Consider the following 27,423-nt stretch of genomic DNA (forward strand, 5'->3'; position numbering starts at 1 on the left):
CAATCTTATAGAGAAAAGAACTGCCCCAATCAATAACTCAAAAAATGTCCCTGGATAAAAGGACATGTGGAATGACAGGTTATTTCAGAAAGCTCAGGGAGAGGAAGGAATCCAGTTCTTCCTGGGATTAAGGAGTTGCCTGAAGTTGCCTTTGGAGCCCTTGTGCACTGAATAAGAGCCCTAATTGTGAAGTTCAAAATCTTGTTCAGGAAAGAAAATGGAAGAAAAACGGGGACGGTTGGCTCTGAAATTTCTTTTAGACAAAATCTCAGCTCTGATGAGAAGCAGCCTGCTTGTAAATCTGCCTGACAGAAGTGTGAAATGGTCCCCAGCGTGCCTATGCACATGCAGCTGCTTGTTAAAACCAGAGCATTTGCCCAACTGTATAATAGTGAGCAACGCTTACAACACCAAAGCGCTGAGCTGGGCCTCCCCTGCTAGACCAGCCCTTGGTCAATTGCAGTTTTCCTTGTTTCCCTTCGTCACCTTCTTTTTCTCCTTCCCACCCTATCCCAATCTCTTTCAAAGGGATTAATTCCTGTAACACTTTAGTAGAGAGAAAAGCGCTTTACTTGGCGGCTTTGGGTTTACAAGATCGTTGGTGAACAATCAGTCTGTCTGGCAGGAAGGTACGCCCACAAACATTACAGGGAACCAACTGGCTCTGGGCACTTGTCCAAGCAGCTTCATTTAAAGCATCAAGATCATAGAAGCCTTTGGCTGGAAAGTTAAAGGGAAAAAGCAAAAGGAAAAAAAAGGGGAAAAAAATACCAAAAACAAAAAGGAAAGAAAAAAGTAAAATGGATCAGTTTTTATTCGGGAGAACCATATTCTAATTTCTATGGAAAATATTTTCAGGAAATACCTGTTCACTGAGTATTTTAAACAAATCATATTACTTTTGCCTCCAAAAAAGAAAGGGCTGCTCGCTCTTTCAAGGGTTGAGTAAAGTTAGCTGGGAATCAGACAGAGGTTTTCACTCTTTGGATTTTAAAAAGGAAAGACATTGTTTTACATGTTATGATATGCATTCTTCACTAATTATTAACATCTTTGCATATACATCATTATTTTGCAAATATAACTTTTGGCCTTCTTTCAGTTGACTCTAAATATAAGCTTACAAAGGGGAATCAGCATGTATTTGTATTTTCCTTTTCTGTAATTCTTCAGTGGAATGTTTTTAGAAGCCAAGACTGACAGTTGAGAGTGAATTTAAGATGAATTGTATCTTAAACACTTATCATCTCTTCATGGTCATAAACTCAGATATTCTTTAAGTAATCAAAGTGGAGAATGCAAACAGAATAATCTGACAAAAAGATGTGTCCTTAAGAAAATAACAAAGACAGATGAGAAATGTATGATCTTCATTGGCAGAGCATAGGGAAAAAAAAGCATATGGCTTTATTTTAGAGAAACAATGTGGGATTTAGCTTTAATAAACCTTAGTTAAAATAGAATGACTTTAGTACATTAAACTGACTATATCTTAGAACCACTGAAAATAGGCCCCCAAAATGTAACAAGGCACTCAGAAACATATTACTTAGTTTTTATCTTTGGCAAAGCATAGATTACTTCATTAAAGCTTAGGCAATTCACATACTATTTCTATCTAATGGTTCACACAACCACAGTGAACCTTAAATTTTTTAACATGTCTGCTCCTAATTCTTACTTTTCTGCTCCATGGGAATTTAAATCCCAGCAAAATCTAGTATTTCTTCTTTGGATAAAACATACGTCACTGTCTATGTGGGATATGAATGTGTATTTTGAGTGCTTTGAAAAATGAGAAAAGAATGATGCTGACTTTCTCGTTACTCATATGAGTTTTAAAATGAATTCAAAAATTCCAGAGTAGTCATTGACTCTCACTTGAAGGTGATTCATCACATTTCTAAGTGTTTTTGCATAGGGCTTTGATTTCAGATGAGGAAGAGGGGTTAGTTGAACCCCATGACTATAATGAGTTCATGAGATAAAAATGGTAATGTGAATTATTTTTACCTAGAGAGAAAGGGTATCTTCAGAGATAAATAACATGGGACTGAGAGGAAGACAATGCAGTTAGAGGACCTATCTTTTCCATCTGTAGGCAGTAACAGAATGGTGAACCACCAGGGCTTTCAGACTAATCATTCCTCTTACTTCTAGCCTTCTGGTAGTTATGGTCAAGCAGAGAAAGTGATAAAGATCAGAAGGGAAGGAAACAGATTTTGACACCAAGTGAGAAATGCTGGAAAGAGAGTTTCAATGAAATAAACAACCTGTTTGTGGAAAATTCTCTTATTTCAGTAGCTGGTTGTTTTCATCTTCAGCTCTTTTCCCACCTGTATGTAAAGTCCTCTTTTTGGCAAGGACTGTGAATAGCTAGGATCTAGCAGGATCTAGAACTTATCATACAATCTAGGCTCTACTTTGTGGGTTGTTATAAAACTCTCCTTGTGTCACATCTCTGACACAAGTGCCTTGGACTAATTGACATTAAATGACCCCCCAAGGTACTTTTCAGCATTGCAAATCTATGGTTACATAGGACAATGCATAAATTGAAAGATACTCCTCTTAAAACCAACATCGTCCTATGAGATGGTTTAGGGGATCTACTGAGAAAATGACAATGGTAAAAATATGATAAGTCTGAGCTTGCATAGCAAAAATATTTTCTTAACTATTCTCACACCCTAAATGAATAAGCATGAGGCTTTGTGATGAGGCCAAACATGGCAGTGTAGTTTCAGTTTCATTTGGTTTGCACCAGGCTTTACAAATGATTAAATGCAAAAAATTCTGGAAACTTAAAATAGATGTCTGGATTTCTAGTTTGTTTTGTGTCATTGAAAGATATGAGTACATTGGACTAAATTTCTTAATGATAACACCAGCTGGAACTGGGCAGCGGCTTGTCTCCTTTAGAGTGATCTGATGCTCCACACCTCATCATAGTCCTTGCCTCCCCTTTGTTGTACACACGGACCAGTTTACTCAATGTCATAACCTGACTAGTGGACCTGGTGAAAATTCAAGTTTCGTACCCCTGCTCTATGAACACCAAGACACATTCATATTTGGAAACATGACTTTGGATGTTCCCAAAGGTTTTTTTTAAGTTTCATATTTTTTTAAGTTTTATTTATTTTTATTTTTAAAATATTTTATTATTTATTTTACATTCAAAGGGTTTGATGATATATGAAAGAAACTTTTGGGAAATAGAGCAAATTCCTATAGGTCTCTCTCATGCACAGTGTTGCCAGGACATAATGTCTTTATGTCTCAGCATCGGAAGATAATACTTTGGATAGGCATTCCACAACTGTTTTTCTTATTTGTCTTTAACCAAAGCAGGAAATGTTGCTGATTTTGGTCGTTTGAACAAGTAAAAAAAGAGAATACTTCTGCTCTTATTAGTTTAGAGAGAAAAGTCTCCCCTTATGCACTCAAATATTTTTTCTAGGAACTTACCAGTAATGGTCCTGACTTCTGGTTTTTTAGGTACTGGTCTCCTTAACTCTTTAGGCAACAAGTTGTTTTCATTATGCCATTTTTTCAGGCATTGTGGCTCATGAATGCTAATAGATTTCGTTCCATATTCACGACCACAAATGTAGCAAACAACTGTTGGTGGACGCCGTATCATTGTTGGCTGTAAGTAACATAAAATAAATCATGAGTGAACTCCCATTCACAATTGCTACAAAGAGAATAAAATACCTAGGAATACAACTTACAAGGGATGTGAAGGACTTCTTCAAGGAGAACTACAAACCACTGCTCAGGGAAATAAGAGAGGACACAAACAAATGGAAAAACATTCCATGCTCATGGATAGGAAGAATCAATATCATGAAAACGGCCATACTACACATACTACTAGCATTTATAGATTCAATGCTATCCCCATCAAGCTACCATTGACTTTCCTCACAGAATTAGAAAAAAACTACTTTATATTTTATACTGAACCAAAAAAGAGCTCATTAACTAAGACAATCCTAAGCAAAAAGAAGAACAAAACTTGAAGCAGCATGCCACCTGTCTTCAAGATTACAGTAAACAAAACAGCATGGTACTGCTACCAAAACAGCTGTATAGACCAATGGAACAGAACAGAGGCCTCAGAAATAATGCCACACATCTACAACCATCTGATCTTTGACAAACCTGACAAAAACAAGCAATGGGGAAAGGATTCCCTATTCAAGAAATGGTATTGGGAAAACTGACTAGCCATATGCAGAAAACTGAAACTGGACCCCTTCCTTACACCTTATACAAGAATTAATTCAAGATGGATTAAAGACTTAAACATCAGACCTAAAACCATAAAAACTCTAGAAGAAAACCTAGGCAACACCATTCAGGACATAGGCATGGGCAAAGACTTCATGACTAAAACACCAAAAACAATGACAACAAAAGCCAAAATTGACAAATGGGATATAATTAAACTAAAGAGCTTCTGTCCACAAAGGAAACTATCATGAGTGAACAGGCAACCTACAGAATGGGAGGAAATTTTTGTAATCTAGCTATCTGACAAAGGGCTGATATCCAGAATCTACAAGGAACCTAAACAAATTTACAAGAAAAAAACAAACAACCCCATCAAAAAGTGGGCAAAGGATATGAATAGATATTTCTCAAAAGAAGACATTTATGCAGCCCAAAAACATGAAAAAAAGCTCATCATCACTGGTCATTAGATAAATGCAAATCTAAACCACAATGAGATACTGTCTCATGGCAGTTAGAATGGCAATCATTAAAAAGTCAGGAAACAACAGGTGCTGGAGAGGATGTGGAGAAAAGGAACACTTTTACACTGTTGGTGGGAGTGTAAATTAGTTCAACCATTGTGTGTGGAAGACAGTGTGGCGATTCTTCAAGGATCTAGAACCAGAAATACCACTTACTCAGCAACCCCATTACTGGATATATACCCAAAGGATTATAAATCATTCTATGATAAAGACACATGCACATGTATGGTTATTGCAGCAATATGCACAATAGCAAAGACTTGGAACCAACCCAGATGTCAATCAATGATAGACTGAATTAAGAAAATGTGGCACATATACACCATGGAATACTATGCAACCTTAAAAAAGGATGAGTTCATGTCCTTTGCAGGGACATGGATGAAGCTGGAAACCATCAATGTCAGCAAACTAACACAGGAACAGAAAACCAAACACCCCCTGTTACCACTTATAAGTTGAACAATGAGAACACATGGATATAGGGAGGGGAGCATCACATGCTGGGACCTGTTGGGGATGGTGGACTAGAAATACCTAATGTAGTTAACGGGTTGATAGGTGCAGCAAACCACCATGGTACGTGTATACCTATGTAACAAACCTGCACATTCTGCACATGTATCCCAGAACTTAAAGTATAATTTAAAAAAAAGAAAAAAATCAGTTAGATAAAGCTTAGATTTGGAAATCATATTTTAAAATTATATCACATTTAAGTTAACTGGAAAATCAATGTGATTAAAAAAATCTCCACTAGTCGGGTGATGTTATCTTTTTGGCAATTAAAAGATTAAACTATATTATTTGAGTACTTGGGATTGGGGTGAGGACATGGGCTTTGGAGGAAATAAAAAAGAGCTAACCAGAATTCTTCATATTGATACTATATAAATTATATTTTCTCATTTAATAAATATTGATCGATTGCCTTCTGACTATTATATACAAGTTACTATGCCGGGACAATACAAAGATAAATCAGGCATAACTCCTCTTCTCAATAACACCAGGCTCTAGTACACCCATATATCTGAGAGGAAAAGTAATAAATGTCAGTAGAAAGTTTATAACAGACATTGTTAACACTATTATGCCTGCCCACGTTGGGATCATGTCAACAACTTTCTACTGCAAGCACTTGTGATTCTTTGCTTTTTTTTGATCGGGAGGAGGCTCTGCCCACAGCAGAGCAGCTCATCAATTGCCGATGAGACTCAGCGAATATATATCCAGCTTCCTCACCAAGGTTGATTCCATATAGTTTTCCAGAAGTCCCCAGAGTGACTGGACCACAGTCACTTGTTAACACACTAGCTGGGCTTTGTTCTCTTCACTGTCTCTCTTCCTATTCCTTTACTGTGGTATCCTGAGATCACCTCCCAAATAAACTACTTGAACTTAAATTCTTAGTTTTCTTGTTCTTAGGAGAACCACATCTATGAGAGAGTTAAGGATAAGATGCAATAGGGAAATTCAGTTTCTGTCTAAGATATAGAAAAGCACAAGAATCATTGTTTCCACCTAAACAATGAGAACAAATTGAATAGCTTACAGAATCATAATTTTTGAGTCCCCTGGAGACTCAAAGTTGCAAGATAAATAGAGGAATTAAAAGGCCTACCTAAGTTTGAAGATAGATCAATAGTACCAAGAAAAAGCCTCCAAGCTCCAAACTTTATATGAGACATAATTGTCTGCCACAAGAAAAGGGCAGAGTAGCTGAGTGTAAGCCCCTCTAAGGGGCAGGCATGCAGGGACCGTCTGTGTATACTCTCCTACCCACCAAGTCTTACACCCAGTGATAGGAGGTAACAATCTGACACTGGGGAGAGGATTGGGCATTGACAGAACCCTCTACCATTTTAGTAACACAGGGCCTGTCTAAATCTGAGGATAGAGCTATAGAAAAGCATTGCACAGAGTACAAATAAAATTTATAAATCCAAAAAGGTAATTTAGGGAAGGAGAAAAACATTGATTTTGTTCTGGATCTGTTGAGTTTGACATAATTGTAGAATTTAAATAAATAAATCCAGCCAAAACAGGAAATACAGGCCTGCAAATTCAGTATTCATTTATTTCAGAGCTATTCACACAGAAAAAAAAAGTTTAAAACCATGAAAATTCTATAAATAGGAGTATATAAAGAATATATGGAGAAAAATTATTGGGAGAATAGTTATAGTAAGGATATTGGACAAGGGAAATTCTAGCTAGAAAACACAGAGAAATGTTCAAATTTGCAGTTAAAGAAGCAGGGCATGCAGACAAAAGATTCCATTCAGAATTCTGGAAACATTTCTGGTTTCCAGAAATATGTTGTCATCAACGCTGTCAGATGCTACAAAGAGTAATGAGGGGCTGAGAAAAGGCTATTAGATGGAGTTATCAGTGGATTCCATAGCAGGGACTTTGAGAGATTAGTTCCAAAGGAGTGGTCATGGTAAAGGCTAAATTGTTAGGAGTTAAAAATTATGTCGAGGAGAGAACAACACACTTTCAAAAAACTTGCAGAAAAGAAACTTGAGAGATAAGCAAAGTAGAAGAAATGTTTGTTTTGTAGTTGTTTATAGAATAGGGATGCCTTAGGTAGAGAGGAAAAGATTATAGGTCCCCAATAAAATGGGATAATTAAAAATCACAGAGGAGGCAGTAGAAGATGAGATTAAGGGCATAATTGGAGGTGTTAGCCTCTGAGAAAAGGGAAAAAAGGAAAGCTAGAGAAAGGGAAAACGTGTTTGCAGAGAAGTGAGGAATTGGTGGAGCTCACATAAGTGGACTTAGTCTTCTAAGTATAAGGCAAAGTGATCTTCAGAGAATGAAGAGATTTGAATTCTGGGAAATAGAATAGTGAAAGATGCTGGGATTATGCACTCTGGGGAATGTAGTAATGATTCAATTAGGGAAGAATATTCACTGAATAATGGAAAAGACCTAGTTACCTGAAGCTGCAAGAAACTTTGTAGGAATTAAATGACTTTTTTTCAATATGCTCTTTAGTAGCACCAGGTGACATGAAAACAGAAACAAATTAAGCTGATTGTGTGGTCTCCTTTGGGGAAATAAAACTAGGTAAATGTGTATGTCTTATGATCAGCCTACTTTTAACTATAACTATTGAGACTTTCACCTTGCACAGAGCAATATCAAAACCAAAAGGAAACACATTTATGATTTCTGCTTACCAGACATAAAAAGAGATGTTAGGTGAATAAATCCACAGTTACATAGACCAAGCAAAAAGGGAAAATAAAGTGACTCCCTGGATGATTGAAGTTTTATAAAAAGGGTATTATTTAAAGTGGAATATTTTATTCTATTATTCTATACTAACTTATGCCAATAAACTGTCTACATTTATCAAAATAACTAAATAGTTGTTTATCCTTCTTTTCTTAGCCATATAGTGGGTTCTAACAATTGAAAAGTGACATTAAAAATATTTGAGAAATTCAAGAAAGACCTAACAGAAAGTACAAAGCATAAGCAAAAATTTTCAAGACATTTAAATGTTTCTTACTATTTTTTTTACATGTTTATTTACTGGAAAGGTTAATTAAATGCAGATTTTTAGTTTAAAATGAGAAGTTATTCTTTTTACTTTGAAAATAGTGAATTTAATAAAATTCCACATGGAAAGTATGAGCCAAATCCAGTATTTAACCAAGCATATAAGCAAAATAAACGGCATGGGTCAAAAACGAAGACATTTGTGTCACCCTGTCAAAAGATTTCCTTTGGAAGGAAAGTTAGAAGAAAACAGGCAGACACAGAGATCAGAAGACATCTACCAAACAACTGAAAGGGATGTGGGAGAAAATTAATACCATGAAAAGACGAAGATGGTCTATAGTATATTTTCTAAAGCTTGTCCCATGCTCTGTATTTGTGGTTGAACTTCAGTTGAACCTGCAATATACTCCGTATTCTTATGTTTTAAGCATCTTCCTCCTAAGCCATGCTCTAGTGAAGCACAAACAACCCAGCCACAGCAGAAGAGAAAAATACATCCACATGGGTCTGAACAGCGATAAGAAGACCTATTTTATTTTTCACTGATTTTACAATTGTCAGTCTGAAACTTCCAGGGAAAGCTGAGCAATCTCCAAGTTGTGGTTATTGCCACTGCCCCAGCTGCCAAGGTTTTCCTGTTTGGCCTCTTTCTCCAGTCCAGGGGTTTCCTATTTGGCGTTTTTCAGATAGAAGTGGATATGTGGGGGATGGAAAGAAGGAACAGAAAGAAGGGACTGTAGCTCTGGTAGAAACAGCAGAAGGCTCCCTCTCAGCAAATGCGCAGTCTGTAGCTTTCAGTGGCATGGCATAACAGAGTAAGGAGGGCAGTGGAAGGGTGGCTGAGGAGGTTATGTGAGAGCAGGGGGCCCTGTCTATGGAGGCCCTTGCCAGGACCAGCCAACTTCAGGAAAGTGTTATCAAAGGAAGGCACAGAGGAAGTCGATAAGTCTGAGGTTGCTGAAGAGCAAAGAATTAGGTCAACAGTTTTCCTGTAACATTTCAGATAATATTTTGCTGGTGTGGCATTACTTTTCGAACACCAAGGTAAAAGACATTTTTTACAAAAAGTTAATCACTAAATCTATGTAAGTGTGCATAAAAGTCTATCAGGGCTCATTACAATTTTGTTTTGGTCCTCTCAGTTTCCTGGGAAAATTGATTTAGGCTAGATATAGGCAGGCACTTGAACACTTTAGGGAAAGCTTTTGACTTGAATCCACTAACTTTTCATATGCTTTCAATTATTTTGCTGGCCACTATTGGAATTATCATATTATTTTCCACACAGCATCTTTTTCTTTCTGTTAATGTCTTTTCTCTGTCAGGAACACTTCATGTTCAATGTTTTAGGCCAGGTTTGTGTAACACAGAGGGAAGTGGATATTTAACTACTTTTATCCTAATTATTGTATATATCACCTGGCATCCATCCATTCATTGTTACTGTTTGAAATTGTCATAGTATCACTATTGAAGCAGGGGAGAAAGATTAAGGACCAAGAAAAGAGACTGAATTGTTGGAGAACCTTAAGAGAGGTTTGGATAAAAGAGGAATGGACATAGTTTTTTCAGAAAACCAAGACTAGAATACCTATATTTCAGATAGGCTCAAATTTCTCTAGATGACCTCTCTGATAGTACAGGCTAGAAGGAAACCACTGTGAAATACACAATTCAATAACTAACAGAGTTCACAGAAAGAACTATGACAACTGGTCAGAAGGAAAAAAATATTCCTAGCGCTAAATTTATTGCATGAATTTATGAATTTTAATAAAAGATATAATGAAAACTAAAATGGAAGTCATTACTAGCAGTTTTACAAAATATCAGAAACACTCCACATTTGTTTATTTCTTTTCTTTTCTTTTTTCTGAGACGGAGTCTCACTCTGTCGCCCAGGCTGGAGTGCAGTGGCGCGATCTCTGCTCACTGCAAGCTCCACCTCCCGGGTTCACGCCATTCTCCTGCCTCAGCCTCCTGAGTAGCTGGGTCTACAGGCGTCCGCTACCACGCCCAGCTAATTTTTTGTATTTTTAGTAGAGATGGAGTTTCACCGTGTTAGCCAGGATTGTCTCTATCTCCTGACCTCGTGATCCGTCTGCCTCGGCCTCCCGAAGTGCTGGAATTACAGGCGTGAGCCACCGCTCCCAGCCCACATTTGTTCACTTCTTATACTAATTATACAGAAGATACGAAGTGATAACTTATAGTGTGAAAGTATAGTTCTGTGATGTTATTTACAAGGGAGTTCAGAGAATGCGATCCAAGCATCACCTTATGAAATAGAAATTGGTAAGAAATGTGTATGGAGCAATAGTCTTTGAAAATCTGATTAGTGTCACAGTGATCTCCCCGGAAAAATGCACATGTATACAGAATTGTGGATATGATTTCAATTGATTGGTAGATTCCCTAAAACCCATCTATTAGCCCCAGGAAATGAGCTACTGGGCTTTTCGCCAGAGCCAAACTTTTTCTTCCAATAGATAATTCATTGCTAAAGGGGCCATTTGGCACTGTTTAAATGGCTCAGAAAGTTCTAAGTTGAAGCATTAAAGAACTTATAAAACACACCATATCTGGCTTTAGGGTGATTCTAAGCACTGTTTTGCCTAGAATAGTCTTATTATATACCTGCTGTCTTGGCTAATATTAATAGCTCTTCTTTTACTCCCTAAAATGTCCCTGTATAATAAATACATGATATAGCCACTCTACCTCTGATTCTCTTTGAAAAAAATTAGTTAATATAAGAAATCAAGGATGAAACAACAAAAAAGCTAAAAAATATAGAGATTGTGACTAAAAGAGTGGCAATTAATCCACTTGAATCATGGGAGGCAAAATAACTGTAGAAATTGTAGAGGCTGTGCCCAGTGGCTCTTATCTGTAATCCCAGCACTTTGGAAGGTCAAGGAGGGTAGATTGCTTGAGCCCAAAAGTTTGAGACCAGCCTGAGTCTGAGCAATACAGTGAGACCCCATCTCTACAAAAAATGTAAAAAATAGCTGGGCATGGTAGCACGTGCCTTTAGTTCCCAGCTACTAGTAGCCTGAAGTGGGAGGACCACCTGAGCCCGGGAAGTTGAGGCTGCAGCGAGCTGTGATTGTGCCACTGCACTCCAGTGTGAGCATCAGTGTGAGATACTGCCTCAAAAAAAAAAAAAAAAATTATAGAGAAGAGGATATAAAATTATCAAAATTAGTAGGGGAAGAAGCAGTACAAAGAAGCTAATGACATTAAATTCCTCAATTTTCATGTGAAACAGTCAATTGAAGCAATGTAAAATTAAAACTTGAAGTTAATGTTTTGCAAATCCTTTAATAATTACTTTTTTTTTTTTTAGTGGGTCCTTTTAAAAACTAAACTTTTAGTAAAGAAATATTATCCTAAAGTTCAGCAAAATTATTAGTTTCACTTTGGTGTCTTTTTGTCAAATGCAAGTAAATTAAATTTATCTCTGCTAATAATTTCACTTATATGAAAACATATACATGTCTACTTATGTATGTCTGTGTACACAGATGCCTGGAATGATATCCACTAAGGTCAAATTAGGGGAGTCTGGGGTAACTTTTATACTTTCCTAATGGCTTGAATTTTTATAATGAATTTGTATCATTTTTATAATAAAAAATAATAAAAAAGAGTATCAGCTCTGGAGTTAAAAGTTAATCTTTTAACTTTTAATTAAGGTAATAAAATCAGCCTTAGAGGTAAAATAATGCAGTCTAAATTACTTTCTGAAAATTCCTGAAATAACTCATAAAAGATATTCCAAGATTATGTATATAATATAGTTTAGTATTATAACAAACTAGTAGTTGGAATTAGAGTTAGTATTAGGAATGAATACAGTTTTGCATAGCATAAAATTACAAGGCTATGGCATAATAAGAAATGCATATTTGATCTCTGCACCTACTTCCTGACACAGAGCTCTCAAAACCCTTGTAACTTCTTGAGTGATAGGGTTGATAGGAGCTTTTAAAATTGTATTTGGTCCTTTTCCCATTTCTGAAACAAGAGCTTCTAAGACTTTTGGAATCCCTGGGAGTGGTGAGTGTCTTTTCGCATGCTAATGAATGACTGGTGGCTGGGACCCGCAGACAGCTTAAAGATTAGGGCTGGTTGCCAGAATGACCAAGGCCTGATGAGAGGGCTGGAAATTTCTGCCCTACTCGCTGACCTCTGAGGAGGGAAGAGGGGCTGGGGATTGAGATAATCACTAATGTTCAATGATTCAATCAATTATTTGTATGTAATAGAAGCTCCATAGAAACTCCAAATGAAGGGTTTCAAAGAGCTTCAAGGTTGGCAAATCCATTGAGGTGCTGGGAGGGTGGTGCCCCCAAAGGTCACAGAAGCTGCACACCACCCCCAACCCCATACCTTGTCCTATGTACCTATTCATCTGACTGTTCATCTGTAATCATTTATAGCAAACTGGTAACATAGATAACAAGATAAAATGTTTCCCTGAGTTTTGTGAGCTGTTAGAGCTAATTATTAAGCATGAAGGGAGGATCATGGGAAATTCAGTTTTTAACCAAGTTGACAGAAGTGTGAGTAACCTGACTTCCCAGTAGTTGTGATTGGCTTCTGAAGCTGGGGAGCAGTCTTGTGAGACTGAGCCCTCAACTTGTGAGGTCTGCGCTAACTCTGGGACAACACTTAGTTGTCTGGAGAACTGGTTGTTGCCGTGAGGGAGAAAATCCACACATTTGGTGTCAGAAGTGTTGTCAATAGAAAACATTTTCCTTTTAAATACAAAATAAAAATACTTACAGTACTTTAAGTTGCATTATTCCAATACTGTTTTATTTTGCTTATTGTTTATAGTTGAGTACATATCAGTTAAATACTTGTATGACGAAACATAATTGCAATCCTAGAATTCTGCTCCATTACTTTAAAGAGCAGTAACAAATGTCTGGAAAAATAATCTGAGAACAAGATTTAGCATGAGTCCATTTCCACCATAAGATAATCCTAAATGCAACTCTTACAGATGTTTTAATTTTGTCTAGGCTGTTTCCCGCTCCTGATCGCATTAGTCAAAAAATGAACTCATAAGCAACTAAGTGGGGCTGTGTGGTACTAGTCATCTTATTTTGAAAAGTGGCAGTCAAAAGGATAATTTGGTGGATGGATGAACCAGGCCATCCTTTGGATCCTGTATTGCCCATTCTAGCTGGATTGACATATCGCCATATAATTTTCATCTTCTCAACTATCTCCGCCCCCACCCCACTTGACTGTTTTGTGCAAACTTGGCCTATCTAACATGATCTCAGTGATTTTGTGGTTCTCTGTGGCTACAGAGTAAAGTCCAACACTTCATACTGACTTCAGCCATGGCCAATCTTAGCCCCACGAAACACATCTTTGAGCCACACCAAACTGGACACTATTCCCTGAGCTAGAGGCCACAGTCCTCAACTTTGCTGTCTCCATGCCTTCATTCATCTACTTCCTCCAGCACCAAGCTGGAGGTTGTGGGGAATCCTAATCCTTAACTCTCCTTAGTTATGGAGGCAAACATATAAACTATTAATTTACAAGCCAAAAGGTGTAAGTATCATGATATGGGGACATAGTGCCACAGAAGTCTGAAGCAGGAAGAAAAGGAAGTGTTTTGATCAGAAGCCAATGAAGTGGATAATATCTGAAGTGAGTTTATTGAATGGTAGAACTGTACTGGAGAGAGGAGAACTCCTTTAGGCAAGCTGCTAAACAACATGACCTTTTCAACAACTGTTTAATAGTACTGTAGTATGTGAACTTGAAAGCCCTAATGCCCATAATGGAAACAAGAAGGCTGCTTAGAGGAAGTATACAAGTGAAGATCAATCTGTTCCACATAGGGTGGAAACACGAGTGGTTAGATCTTGAGAAAATAGTTGAAGGTCGCGACCTTTTCTAAATGTCTCCCGTGGCCCTCTGCCTTTCCACCTTAGTCCAGATCCCAGACTTCGTCCTACTGTCGGAATAGTGGGGTAGAGATTTGACAAATAACACTTGAAAGGAAGGGCTTTCTATAATAAGAGCTGCATCAGTCAAGTTAAGGTGTTGTGCTGTTTTGGATAAAGAGAGGGCAATTTGGGGGATTGTGTTGAGCCCTGAATGCACGGATGAGGACTTCATATCTTTGAGACACAATCAGATTAAGAAATGGGCCAGATGGGACAATTTATAATTTTTATACACTAAACCATCTTGGTTTTCCCATATTGGAGAAATGCAAATTGGTTCTGCCTGCACTAAAGCTCTGAAGTCACAATAAAAAAACATGAATTTGGCCAGGTGTGGTGGCTCACGCCTGTCATCCCAGCACTTTGGGAGGCTGAGGCGGGCAGATCATCTGCGGTCAGGAGTTCAAGACCAGCCTGGCCAACGTGATGAAACTTAATCTCTACAAAAATACAAAAATTAGCTGGGCATGATGGTGGGTGCCTGTAATCCCAGCTATTAGGGAGGCTGAGGCTCCAGCCTGGGAAACAGAGTGAGATTCCGTCTCAAAAAACAAAAAACATAAAACAAAACAAAACACGAATGCAACTTGAAACATCCATAAATAGAGCAAGAAAGTTGAATACAGTCTTTCAATGCTCTATTACTGAGCAATAAAAAAGAACTACTGCCACTCGCACCAGTGGATGAAACTCGGAATCATTATGCTGAAAGAAACCGAACACAAGAGTGCACATGGCATGATTGTATTTATATAAAACCCAGACCAATCTGTAGATTAGTGGTTGCCTGGAGGCTAGAAGTGGAAGGTGATAAAGAAATATAAGACATTTTGGAAGGTAATGAAAATGTTCTATGTCTTGGTTATGGTGGTGGTATAATAGGTTTCTAAAACCATCAAAATTCATTGAATTGCTCATGTTTAATGGATACAGTTTATTGTTTGCAAATTATTTCTCAATAAGGCTGGTTAAAAACACTAGTGCAGATACAGTTTAGTGGAGTATTTTTGCATTGCCATGCCCATGAAATGCAGTCAGTTCAAAGTCAGCATTACACATTGTAAAAGAAATTCCAGAATCAAGTAATGTATTTTAGTTATTTTTTGCCAGGACCTAGGGAATATGTCAAATGATCTCTATTCTGAACTCTTTAATTTGTCTCCCAAGAAGTTTTCCTAGTTCAAAAAACAAAGCATATAACCACAAAAGAAAACAAATAAAAAGACCAAATTAGAAAATATTTTATCAAGCCTTTTTTTCAGGACATTACATTTTTTTGTAGGACAAAGTCCATTAAGAAGCAACCCCATTTACATAAGATTTCATCAAGAAAAGCTCAACCCTAGAGTTTCAGGACCTGAGCCCTGCAGCCAGAGATGAATAACATAAAAGCAGGACTGTCCCTTTGCATCCACGTGCATGGCATCTTGTCTGTTTGAAACATAACCGACCAGTTTCTTGGCTAGCCATATGTAGAAAGCTGAAACTGGATCCCTTCCTTACACCTTATACAAAAATTAATTCAAGATGGATTAAAGACTTAAATATCAGACCTAAAACCATAAAAACCCTGGAAGAAAACCTAGGCAATACCATTCAGGACATAGGCATGGGCAAGGACTTCATGTCTAAAACACCAAAAGCAATGGCAACAAAAGCCAAAATTGAGAAATGGAATCTAATTAAACTGACAGTGTCATGATTCCTAAAGGATCTAGAGCTAGAAATACCATTTGGCCCAGCCATCTGATTACTGGGTATATGCCCAAAAGATTATAAATCATGCTACTATAAACACACATGCACACATATGTTTATTGCGGCACTATTCACAATAGCAAAGACTTGGAACCAACCCAAATGTCCATCAATGATAGACTGGATTAAGAAAATGTGGCTCGGCCGGGCGCGGTGGCTCAAGCCTGTAATCCCAGCACTTTGGGAGGCCGAGACGGGCGGATCACGAGGTCAGGAGATCGAGACCATCCTGGCTAACATGGTGAAACCCCGTCTCTACCAAAAAAAAAAAGAAAATGTGGCACATATACACCATGGAATACTATGCAGCCATAAAAAAGGACGAGTTCATGTCCTTTGTAGGGACTTAGATGAAGCTGGAAACCATCATTCTGAGCAAACTATTGCAAGGACAGAAAACCAAACACTGCACATTCTCACTCATAGGTGGGAATTGAACAATGAGAACACTTGGACACAGGGTGGGGAACATCACACACTGGTCTGTCGTGGGGTAGGGGGAGTGGGGAGGGACAGCATTAGGAGATATACCTAATGTAAATGATGAGTTAACGGGTGCAGCACACCAACATGGCACATGTATAATATGTAGCAAACCTGCATGTTGTTCATATGTACCCTGGAACTTAAAGTATAATAATAATAAAATGGAGATATAGCTGACAAGTTTCTTATCTTCCAACATATGAGGAACTTCAAGGTTCATTGGTATATAAGTGTGTGTGTGTGTGTATGCACAAAACACACACAAATTCAGTTAGTCCTCATCTACAGTTGATTTTAGGGATACTGAAAGGCTCCTCTTGTGTCACACTATTTATTCCTTTATATTTTCCTTGTGCTTGCCCTTGTATACTCTCCAGCCTACAATTATTTTCTTTAGGGTCATTCAGCTCGGAAAGAGACAGCTGAGAACTTTGGCTCTAGAAGGGCACAGGAACAATTACCCATCTGCTACCAGGGAATAGAGGAAGCCTCCTGCATTCACACATTGGAAGGCAGTAATTTGCTGGATTTATTTGTAACCATTACAAAAACACTCTGCTTTTTTGATGAGGTCATTTTAGTGGGCCTTTGCCAAAGAGCCACATCAAAATGTAAACTATGTTACTACTAAATATGTATGCAAATGAAATGCCTGTGTCCTTCTCCCAAGTAACATGCTTTGTACATTACTTGGAAATATTTTTTTAAATGCAGAAAGTTTAATGGTCTTTTTTTTTTTTTTTGTAGATTGCATCATCCCTACATCAAACCTACATTTTGTAGGCTGCATCATCCCTACATCAAAACAGTCATATTCCCTGTGTTCATTTGAGGTTATTCATTAACCTAAGAATCAAAGAGAACTCAGGGAACTCAGAGGTGAGAGAATATCCTGCAAGGGAAATAGACCCTGTAAGCCTGAACCGCGACTTGGAGCAAATCAGAAAAAAGGCACTCCTACCTTCAGAAACTTTCCAACCATACAGTTGTAATCACTAATCTGTAATAAGACAAGTCACAACATATAGAATTAAAAAATGGTGACCACGGGGGAGATAGACATGACAATCCTTACCCTATCTCACAAATGGGCCTAGAACTGGCCATATATGTCAATGTGTACTTTGTCTCTCAGATGGAGTGTGACTGGTAACCGGTACAGTATGCTAGTCCATAAATGTCTGGGATGAATCAGACGCTTTTCAATTTCAAAAGCCAATAAAACAATAGGATTCTAGATTTTGATACTGCATTTCCATTGTGAGCAGAAATAAACCAGAGACATCTGCTGGAAACAAAGCTGAGACCCACACTAAATGGAAACGCATGTGGAGGAAGGGCTGTCCCTCACTAGGTGATTTAATTGAAGCCCAGATATTGTTGCTCAGAAGTATTTTCTGATTACGGACAATGTGCCAGGGACTGTGCTGGATGCAGAACTGAGAACAGGCCCTAACAGTGGGAATGACCATCTTGAACTCACTACTTTATTTACTTTCTTTTCTTTTTGCCCCTTTCCTCTCAATCCAACCCCTTTATTTAGAAAATATTTTTTAGCTTTGTCCAAAGCTCTATCTCTGAGACAGTATCAGGTTGACAGATCCCTGTTTGGCATGTGCTGAGCCCATTCATTTGAAATTACTCAAGATACAAGGGCAGGGTGAGAAGGGGACCTGCTGAGTGGAGGAAGCATCCTGACTTCTCTGCCCACTAACATGTTTGAAGTCAGACTGATTAATTTTGAAAACTAGTCTCCAGATGTGCAGCCTCTCTAGCATCCTTGACTTTTGGTCCTTAAAAATTATCAGAATTATCAGTTTGGCTCCAAGACTTCTGATCCAGAAGAATAGCTTCATTGTTCCAGAGACTCCCACAGGTGATCCAAATGGTAGTTGGCTGCTGGGGTGAGTTACCCTATGGTCAGGTATGAAGTGTGTATGCCCCGGTCCCTGCACACAGCTATCGCACAAACAGCTTGCTCCTTCAGCATCCGCAGCTGTCTTCTCCTGGCCCAGGCCTGGGTCTTTACAGCATCTCACCTGGACTACCCAATGGTACTGCCTCCTCTTGGCTTTATGCTCTGAATTTCAGGTTGCAAGCAGATGGACCAACAGTCATTTTAATCAACAGCATGTTTTAATTGGCCAGCACAATGTTCTTAAAAGTTTTAAATGTGAATATCTTTAGGTGAGGCTTACTCTCTAGTATACCACAAGCTCTACCACTCCCCGTTGCCCTCTATGCAGCCTGTTCTGCCCCTGAAAGCATTTGAGCTTGTGACTCTGAGCTGCCTATTTTTCCAATTCCTCTCCTCAGTCATATCGCCAATAAAAGGTATTTTCCTTATATCTCATTTCTAAGAAATGAATGTGCCAATGACTAAAAAGGGTTGGTCACCTATCAGGGGAATTTTTGCATTTTTAGCTGAGATCTCCTATAGAGTCAGTGTTTTCACTCAAAAGCTGAATCATTGACTGAGGAATTAAAACACAACTTGCCAGGTAGTAGGATAGTAGGAAAGGTACTTTAGAGCAAAAAAAAAAAAAAAAAAAAAAAAAAGCATAGTGACACGGAGATTATCACATTGAAGATTCCTTGTTCTTTTTGAATTTAAGCATGACGATGATTACAACAGAACTTGACAGGAGGCTTGAAGCCTATCCTTAGGCAAAAGAAACTGTACTTTAAGGCATGAGACTGATTTCCAAGACGCTATGCACACAGTAAGCATGGGTAATCCTTGAGTCATTTACTCTCTGGGGGATTTTTGCTTTCTCTGCTCCCAGCTGGATCCCAGGCTGTCATAAACAGGGCACATTTTGCCAAGGTCTGAGGGAATTATGTGATTGTGTAGCTATTTGAATGTGTGTCATTCCATCAACGAGTGTTTCTCTTTCTCCATGATAAAATTAAACTAAAAATTTGGACCTTAGCTTCTGTTTTAGATTTTCCACACTCCGGATTCCTTCCATTAAGCCAAATAATTGAGATTTCTGTGGTAAGTGCACAGGGCATATCATAGAATGCAGGAAGTTTGGATGGAGGAAGTAAGAGTGAGCGTTCTCCTCCCTCCATACTTGATGAAAAAAGCTAAAACCTCTTTTATAAATCCTTGTGTATATTGCAATATTAAACATGTCTGAACAAGTGGCATAATGGCAGCTAATTACCAGCATTTGCTAAGTAACAGGCCCTGTACTAAACACTTTACATGCTTTATTTCATTTATTCTCATAATAACCCTCTGGGCAGAGCTCAATGCCCCTGCTTTATAAACCAGGAAACTGAGGCACACAGTGATTACTAAGTGGAAGAGTTGGTTTCTATTGCAGAGAGTTGGGTCTTCTGTAAAGCGGGCAGGGAGAAGCCCACAGATAAAGTTTTGTCAAGCACCATCCCAGGTCCTTTGTAGGCATCCTCTCATTTCAACCTCTCATGGTGGAAACTGAGACTTGGGGAGGTTAAGTAACTTGTTCAAAGATATTTAATTTAATTGTGCATCTGTGATCTGAATCTAGGTCTGTCTGATTCCAGTTGCTTCTAAAAACATGGGAGATACAGTCATCAGTGGTCAGTGGGGTATCATGCCCTGCCTTACATGTCCAGAGTCAGCCATAGGACAGGACTGGGGAAAAATTAGCAAAACTCCCGCCTTTGCTCTCCCAACTATCTCGAAAGTTTATTCCTTTGGGTCAAACATTATTTTCTCCCAGATAGGTTTTCAGAATGCAAACAGTCCTATGAAAGATGGTTTTCTGTTAAGTTTATAAAATTATCTTGACCCCCTTCCAACAATACCAAGGGGTGGGGGTGGCAGAGGTAGGGAGAGTGCAGAAGGTGCTAAAATGCAAAGGAGATTAGAATATGAGGCGAGGCCACCAGAGACTCATTTCTCCAAATCAGAATTTTGCCTTCAGCCATTTAAAACATAATTTCAACCAACCTGACTGAGTCTGAATGTATACAATTAAGTTTCTACTCTCTTAGTCGTGTCTTAGATACAAAGTATAAATAATATTGTAATATATAGGAGTAACTGCATAGTTCAATCCCAAACCTTAACAATTGGAGAGTTTGGTTGTTTAGAAACCACTGGTTGTTCCTTTCCATGTTTAGGGCTTCCTTCAGGGTCTCTTGTAAGGCAGGCCTGGTGGTGACAAAATCTCTAAGCATTTGCTGATATCTGTAAAGGATTTTATTTCTCCTTCACTGATGAAGCTTAGTTTGGCTGGATATGAAATTCTGGGTTGAAAATTCTTTTCTTTAAGAACGTTGAATATTGGCCCCCACTCTCTTCTGGCTTGTAGAGTTTCTGCCGAGAGGTCTGCTGTTATTCTGATGGGCTTCCCTTTGTGGGTAACCCTACCTTCTCTCTGGCTGCCCTAAGATTTTTTCCTTCATTTCAACTTTGGTGAATCTGGCAATTATGTGTCTTGGAGTTGCTCTTCTGGAGGAGTATCTTTGTGGCGTTCTCTGTATTTCCTGAATTTGAATGGTGGCCTGCCTACAAGCGGTTACCAGCCATTGCAAAAACATGCCAAAATGTAAAGACCATCGAGGCTAGGAAGAAACTGCATCAACTAACGAGCAAAATAACCAGTTAATATCATAATGACAGGATCAAGTTCACACATAACAATATTAACCTAAATGTCAATGGACTAAATGCTCCAATTAAAAGACACAGACTGGCAAACTGGATCAAGAGTCAAGACCCATCAGTCTGCTGTATTCAGGAGACCCATCTCACATGCAGAGACATACATAGGCTCAAAAAAGGGATGGAGGAAGATCTACCAAGCAAATGGAGCAACAAAAAAGCAGGGGTTGCAATCCTAGTCTCTGATAAAACAGACTTTAAACCATCAAAGATCAAAAGAGACAAAGAAGGCCATTACATCATGGTAAAGGGATCAATTCAACAGGAAGAGCTAACTCTCCTAATATATATGCCCCAATACAGGAGCACCCGATTCATAAAGCAAGTCCTTAGAGACCTACAAAGAGACTTAGACTCCCATACAATAATAATGGGAGACTTCAACACTCCACTGTCAACATTAGACAGATCAACGAGACAGAAAGTGAACAAGGATATCCAGGAATTGAACTCATCTCTGCACCAAGCGGACCTAATAGACATCTATAGAACTCTCCACCCCAAATCAACAGAATATACATTCTTCTCAGCACCACATCGCACTTATTCCAAAATTGACCACATAATTGGAAGTAAAGCACTCCTCAGCAAATGTACAAGAACAGAAATATAACAAACTGTCTCTCAGACCACAGTGCAATCAAACTAGAACTCAGGACTAAGAAACTCAATCCAAAACGCTCAACTACATGGAAACTGAACAACCTGCTCCTGAATGACTACTGGGTACATAACGAAATGAAAAGAAATAAAGATGTTCTTTGAAACCAATGAGAACAAAGATACAACATACCAGAATCTCTGGGACACATTTAAAGCAGTGTGTAGAGGGAAATTTATAGCACTAAATGCCCACAAGAGAAAGCAGGAGAGATCTAAAATTGACACTCTAACATCACAATTAAAGAACTAGAGAGGCAAGAGCAAACACATTCAAAAGCTAGCAGAAGGCAAGAAATAACTAAGATCAGAGCAGAACTGAAGGAGATAGAGTCACAAAAAACCCTCCAAAAAATCAATGAATCCAGGAGTTGGTTTTTTGAAAAGATCAACAAAATTGACAGACCGCTAGCTAGACTAATAAAGAAGAAAAGAGAGAGGAATCAAATAGACGCAATAAAAAATGATAAAGGGGATATCACCACCGACCCCACAGAAATACAAACTGCCATCAGAGAATACTATAAACACCTCTACGCAAATCAACTAGAAAATCTAGAAGAAATGGATAATTTCCTGGACACTTACACTCTCCCAAGACTAAACCAGGAAGAAGTTGAATCCCTGAATAGACCAATAGCAGGCTCTGAAATTGAGGCAACAATTAATAGCCTACCCACCAAAAAAAGTCCAGGACCAGATGGATTCACAGCTGAATTCTACCAGAGGTACAAGGTGGAGCTGGTACCATTCCTTCTGAAACTATTTCAATCAATAGAAAAAGAGGGAATCCTCCCTAACTCTTTTATGAGGCCAACATCATCCTGATACCAAAGCCTGCAGCAGAGACACAACAAAAAGAGAGAATTTTAGACCAATATCCCTGATGAACATCGATGCAAAAATCCTCAATAAAATACTGGCAAACCGGATTCAGCACATCACATCAAAAAGCTTATCCACCATGATCAAGTGGGCTTCATCCCTGGGATGCAAGGCTGTTCAACATTCGCAAATCAATAAACGTAATCCAGCATATAAACAGAACCAAAGACAAGAACCACATGATTATCTCAATAGATGCAGAAAAGGCTTTTGACAAAATTCAACAGCCCTTTATGCTAAAAACGCTCAATAAATTTGGTATTGATGGAACGTACCTCAAAATAATAAGAGCTATTTATGACAAACCCACAGCTAATATCATACTGAATGGGCAAAAACTGGAAAAATTCCCTTTGAAAACTGGCACAAGACAGGGATGCCCTCTCTCACCACTCCTATTCAACATAGTGTTGGAAGTTCTGGCTAGGGCAATCAGGCAAGAGAAAGAAATCAAGGGTATCCAGTTAGGAAAAGAAGAAGTCAAATTGTCCTGTTTGCAGATGACATGATTGTATATTTAGAAAACCCCATTGTCTCAGCCCAAAATCTGCTTAAGCTATAACAACTTCAGCAAAGTCTCAGGATACAAATTAATGTGCAAAAATCACAAGCATTCTTATACACCAGTAACAGACAAGCAGAGAGCCAAATCAGGAATAATCACTTCCATTCACAATTGCTTCAAAGAGAATCAAATACCTAGGAATCCAGCTTACAAGGGATGTAAAGGACCTCTTCAGGAGAACTACAAACCACTGCTCAGTGAAATCAAAGAGGACACAAACAAATGGAAGAACATACCATGCTCATGGATAGGAAGAATCAATATCGTGAAAATGGCCATACTGCCCAAGGTGATTTTAGATTCAATGCCATCCCCATCAAGCTACCAAGACTTTCTTCACAGAATTGGAAAAACGGCTTTAAAGTTCATATGGAACCAAAAAAGAGCCCGCATTGCCAAGACAATCCTAAGTCAAAAGGACAAAGCTGGAGGCGTCACGCTACCTGACTTCAAACTATACTACAAGGCTACAGTAACCAAAACAGCATGGTACTGGTACCACAACAGAGATAGACCAATGGAACAGAACAGAGTCCTCAGAAATAATACCACACATCTACAGCCATCTGATCTTTGACAACCTGAGAGAAACAAGAAATGGGGAAAGGATTCCCTATTTCATAAATGGTGCTGGGAAAATTGGCTAGCCATAAGTAGAAAGCTGAAACTGGATCCCTTCCTTACCCCTTATACGAAAATTAATTCAAGATGGATTAGAGACTAAATGTTAGACCTAATACCATAAAAACCCTAGAAGAAAATCTAGGTAGTACCATTCAGGACATAGGCATGGGCAAGGACTTCATGTCTAAAACACCAAAAGCAACGGCAGCAAAAGCAAAAATTGACACATGGGATCTAATTAAACTAAAGAGCTTTTGCACAGCCAAAGAAACTACCATCAGAGTGAACAGGCAACCTACAGAATGGGAAAAAATTTTTGCAACCTACTCATCTGACAAAGGGCTAATATCCAGAATCTACCAAGAACTCAAACAAATATACAAGAAAAAAGCAAACAACCCCATCAAAAAGTGGGGAAAGGATATGAACAGACATTCTCAAAGAAGCATCCATACAGCCAACAGACACATGAAAAAATGCTCGTCATCACTCGCCATCAGAGAATGCAAATCAAAACCACAATGAGATACCATCTCACACAGTTAGAATGGCAATCATTAAGAGTCAGGAAACAACAGGTGTTGGAGAGGATGTGGAGAAATAGGAACACTTTTACACTGTTGGTGGGATTGTAAACTAGTTCAACCATTATGGAAAACAGTATGGCGATTCTCAAGGATCTAGAACTAGATGTACCATATGACCCAGCCATCCCCTACTGGGTATATACCCAAAGGATTATAAATTACTCTACTACAAAGACACATGCACACGTTGTTTATTGCGGCACTATTCACAATAGCAAAGACTTGGAATCAACCCAATGTCCATCTGTGACAGACTGGATTAAGAAAATGTGGCACATATACACCATGGAATACTATGCAGCCATCAAAAAGGATGAGTTTGCGTCCTTTGTAGGGACATGGATGCAGCTGGAAACCATCATTCTTAGCAAACTATCACAAGAAGAGAAAACCAAACACCGCATGTTCTCACTCATAGGTGGGAACTGACAATGAGATCACTGGACTCGGGAAGGGGAACATCACACACTGGGGCCTATCATGGGGAGGGGGGAGGAGGGAGGGATTGCATTGGGGAGTTATACAGATAAAACGTCATGCACATGTACCCTAGAACTTAAAGTATAATAAAAAAAAAAAATAAATAAATAAAAAAAAACAAAAAAAAAAAAAAAAGAAACCACTGGTATTTCACATTTACTTCTGGTGTTTTAAACAATTCTCCCCAAATGTCACATCTGGAAGGATCGTTGTTTGAAATTAAATTGTTTTTGGAAATCACTGGATGCCGCGTAAAAGAATTTCCCAATCCGGCCTGTCTATTGGCCAACTAAAAGAGGCTGTTACTTGTGATTTGGAGTTTTGTTTTGCTCCTTTTAACATAAGAAAGATTTGACATTCATTTGGAAATGTTGTTTTTATTAAATTATCTTTATGTATTTTTTTAAAAAGAACTATTGATATTTCAAATTCGTGCTTGACATTTTAGTTATTTAATTGTCAATCTTGAGCTACAAAGCTGAAAAATATAGGTCAAAGAATGAATTCCAAATTAGGCTCTAATTTAGTCTAGGTTTCTGAAAGAAACACAATTTCCTAGCTGAAGGTTTTTTTTTTTTTAAATTTTCACTTTTGAGATAAGAACCGTTTCTGTTTTTGTTTTTCTGATCTTAGAAGAACATAGTTGGAAGGTGAAGTATTTGAGGTGTTGATTAAACGTCTTGCCAAATTCTTGTCTGAAATAACTCTCCTTGAAGAAAATGGTTGGAGAATGTTCTTGGTGTTTGGTTCTTGTGCTCTTCGGTTTGGATACAGGCCTGACTCAGGCCAGTTGGCTTCCAGGTCACAGAGTAAAATGGAGAAACAAGGGAAAATGAAGGAAAGACAAGAAAGACCCATGGGCTATGGCAGACACTCAATTTGTCCAGTGCATATAATTAAAAAGATGAAAAAAAATGCTCTCTGATCTGAACTTGGACGTTGGGTTATTTCTAGTGCCTGATTTGTCTACAGCTTATGTGTTAGAGAGCATACTGCTCGGGGTGGAGGCCAAGAAAAGGAGTTTTCCTATAAAAAGAAGACCATCGCCTTGGATAGGCCAGAAAGAATTCTAACTTTAAGATATTTTTTAAAAATTTTCCTATCAGAGTTGACCCCGATCTCTCCTTATCCTTTGCTTCTACTCTCTGCCTCCAATTACTTGAAGTTTTAAGATGGGACCAGTGATACCTTTATGTTCCCACCTTCTCTGATTAAATGTAACTGGGGATATGACAGCAGTATGGGAGATTTTAAAGATGGGATCATGGCATCAGAGCAGGTTCTTGGGCTGAGAATACTGGAAACTTATTGAGTTCCTGGATTTACTAGCCCTTTCTTCAATTTGTAGGTCATTTCTTTCTATGTATAAGACAACCTCATAAAGTAAATGTTAGAAAGAGACAAGAGATGTAAGGAAGATCAGCACTGCACAACATAATGGGAGAGAAGAAGATGGAGTCTTAAGTTATCTCAATTCCCCACCTATCCATAAGGCTGAACTTATGCCTCACATTGAGCAGTGAGATTCTGTTTATGGGACAATCACCTCTGTTTCAGCAAGGACTCCTTACAGATTGCATTGCACTACCTTGGTTGGAGTTTCAAGAATTTTGGGAGAGATTGTAGTTGTTGACCTTGGAATTTGGATTTTTAAGTACTGGAGCTATATCCATTCACTCACTATATAAAGATTCAGTATCCATGATCCATGATCACTAGGAAATGTGGATGTACATGTGTTTGGGCCGGAAGCAAGCGATGGGGAAAAAAGGCTTTGAAGACATACGAAATTAAGCTAGATTAACTTTTTGAGAGTATAACTATGTTATGGTTTTTGTTCATTTTAGGCCTAAATAATATTTGCATTTATAATATGTGATCCTCTCCGCTCACAGAAGTTACAGTCAGTACTTTTCTTTCTAGAGAAGCAGAAAGCCACATAAAGAAATGCCAGTGCAAAGGAAGAGCACCTATTTTTGCTTTGAGCTTTGGGCTCTGGGAGATGTAATTGTATCTATCACAGTCTCTCTACCCAGCAATATGTGATATATAATTATAAGTTAAGGATGAGCTTTTAAATGATTAGATTAGACTGTGATTTGTACAGGTGAGTATTATCCTTTAAATTTTTGCATTAGAAAGCTATACATCAATTTCACTGATGAGGCTGTTGCTCTAAAATGTGTAACTCTCCCCACCTTCAACACACACATATTCCACACATGTAATACATATACACAAATTCCCTTGGGTTGGCTTCTGGAGCCAACAACGTAGAAGAGAACTGGTCCTGTTACCTTAGTGTTGTGGTTTGTTGACCTGAGAGCCATGGGATCATGGAATGCTGCCCTGATATGCAGGCATGGTTGGCACCAAGGAAAGATGAAGAGACGGCACAGCAAGTTGGGTATTAGTAGTCCAGCTGTCAGCATCATCAAGGGGTAGTTTGTGAGGT

At 38.4% G+C, this 27,423-nt stretch overlaps 1 protein-coding gene across 1 annotated transcript; it reads right to left on the reverse strand.

Moving 5' to 3' along the window:
- Nucleotides 1–552: 552 nt before the first annotated feature.
- On the reverse strand, nt 553–27,354 carry LOC117064623 (zinc finger protein 474-like). The gene is made up of 3 exons (XM_033178641.1): nt 27,266–27,354; nt 3,472–3,652; nt 553–720 (listed from the first exon to the last, which is right to left on the reverse strand). The coding sequence occupies exons 1-3, from the start codon at nt 27,296–27,298 to the stop codon at nt 569–571; spliced, it is 366 nt and encodes a 121-aa protein (XP_033034532.1). The 5' UTR covers nt 27,299–27,354; the 3' UTR covers nt 553–568.
- Nucleotides 27,355–27,423: the final 69 nt, after the last annotated feature.

Source organism: Trachypithecus francoisi, unplaced genomic scaffold (assembly GCF_009764315.1).
Source record: "Trachypithecus francoisi isolate TF-2019V2 unplaced genomic scaffold, Tfra_2.0 Lachesis_group2, whole genome shotgun sequence".
NCBI lineage: Eukaryota > Metazoa > Chordata > Mammalia > Primates > Cercopithecidae > Trachypithecus > Trachypithecus francoisi.

What these genes read in the sequence shown, in the direction of transcription:
- LOC117064623 (XM_033178641.1), bottom strand. Translation starts at nt 27,298, where the DNA reads ATGGCTCTCAGGTCAACAAACCACAACACTAAG. An exon ending in CAACAAACCACAACACTAAG is followed by an intron (nt 3,653 to 27,265) that starts GTAACAGGACCA and finishes TGTTACTTACAG; the next exon opens with CCAACAATGATACGGCGTCC. An exon ending in AGAAGTCAGGACCATTACTG is followed by an intron (nt 721 to 3,471) that starts GTAAGTTCCTAG and finishes TTAACTTTCCAG; the next exon opens with CCAAAGGCTTCTATGATCTT.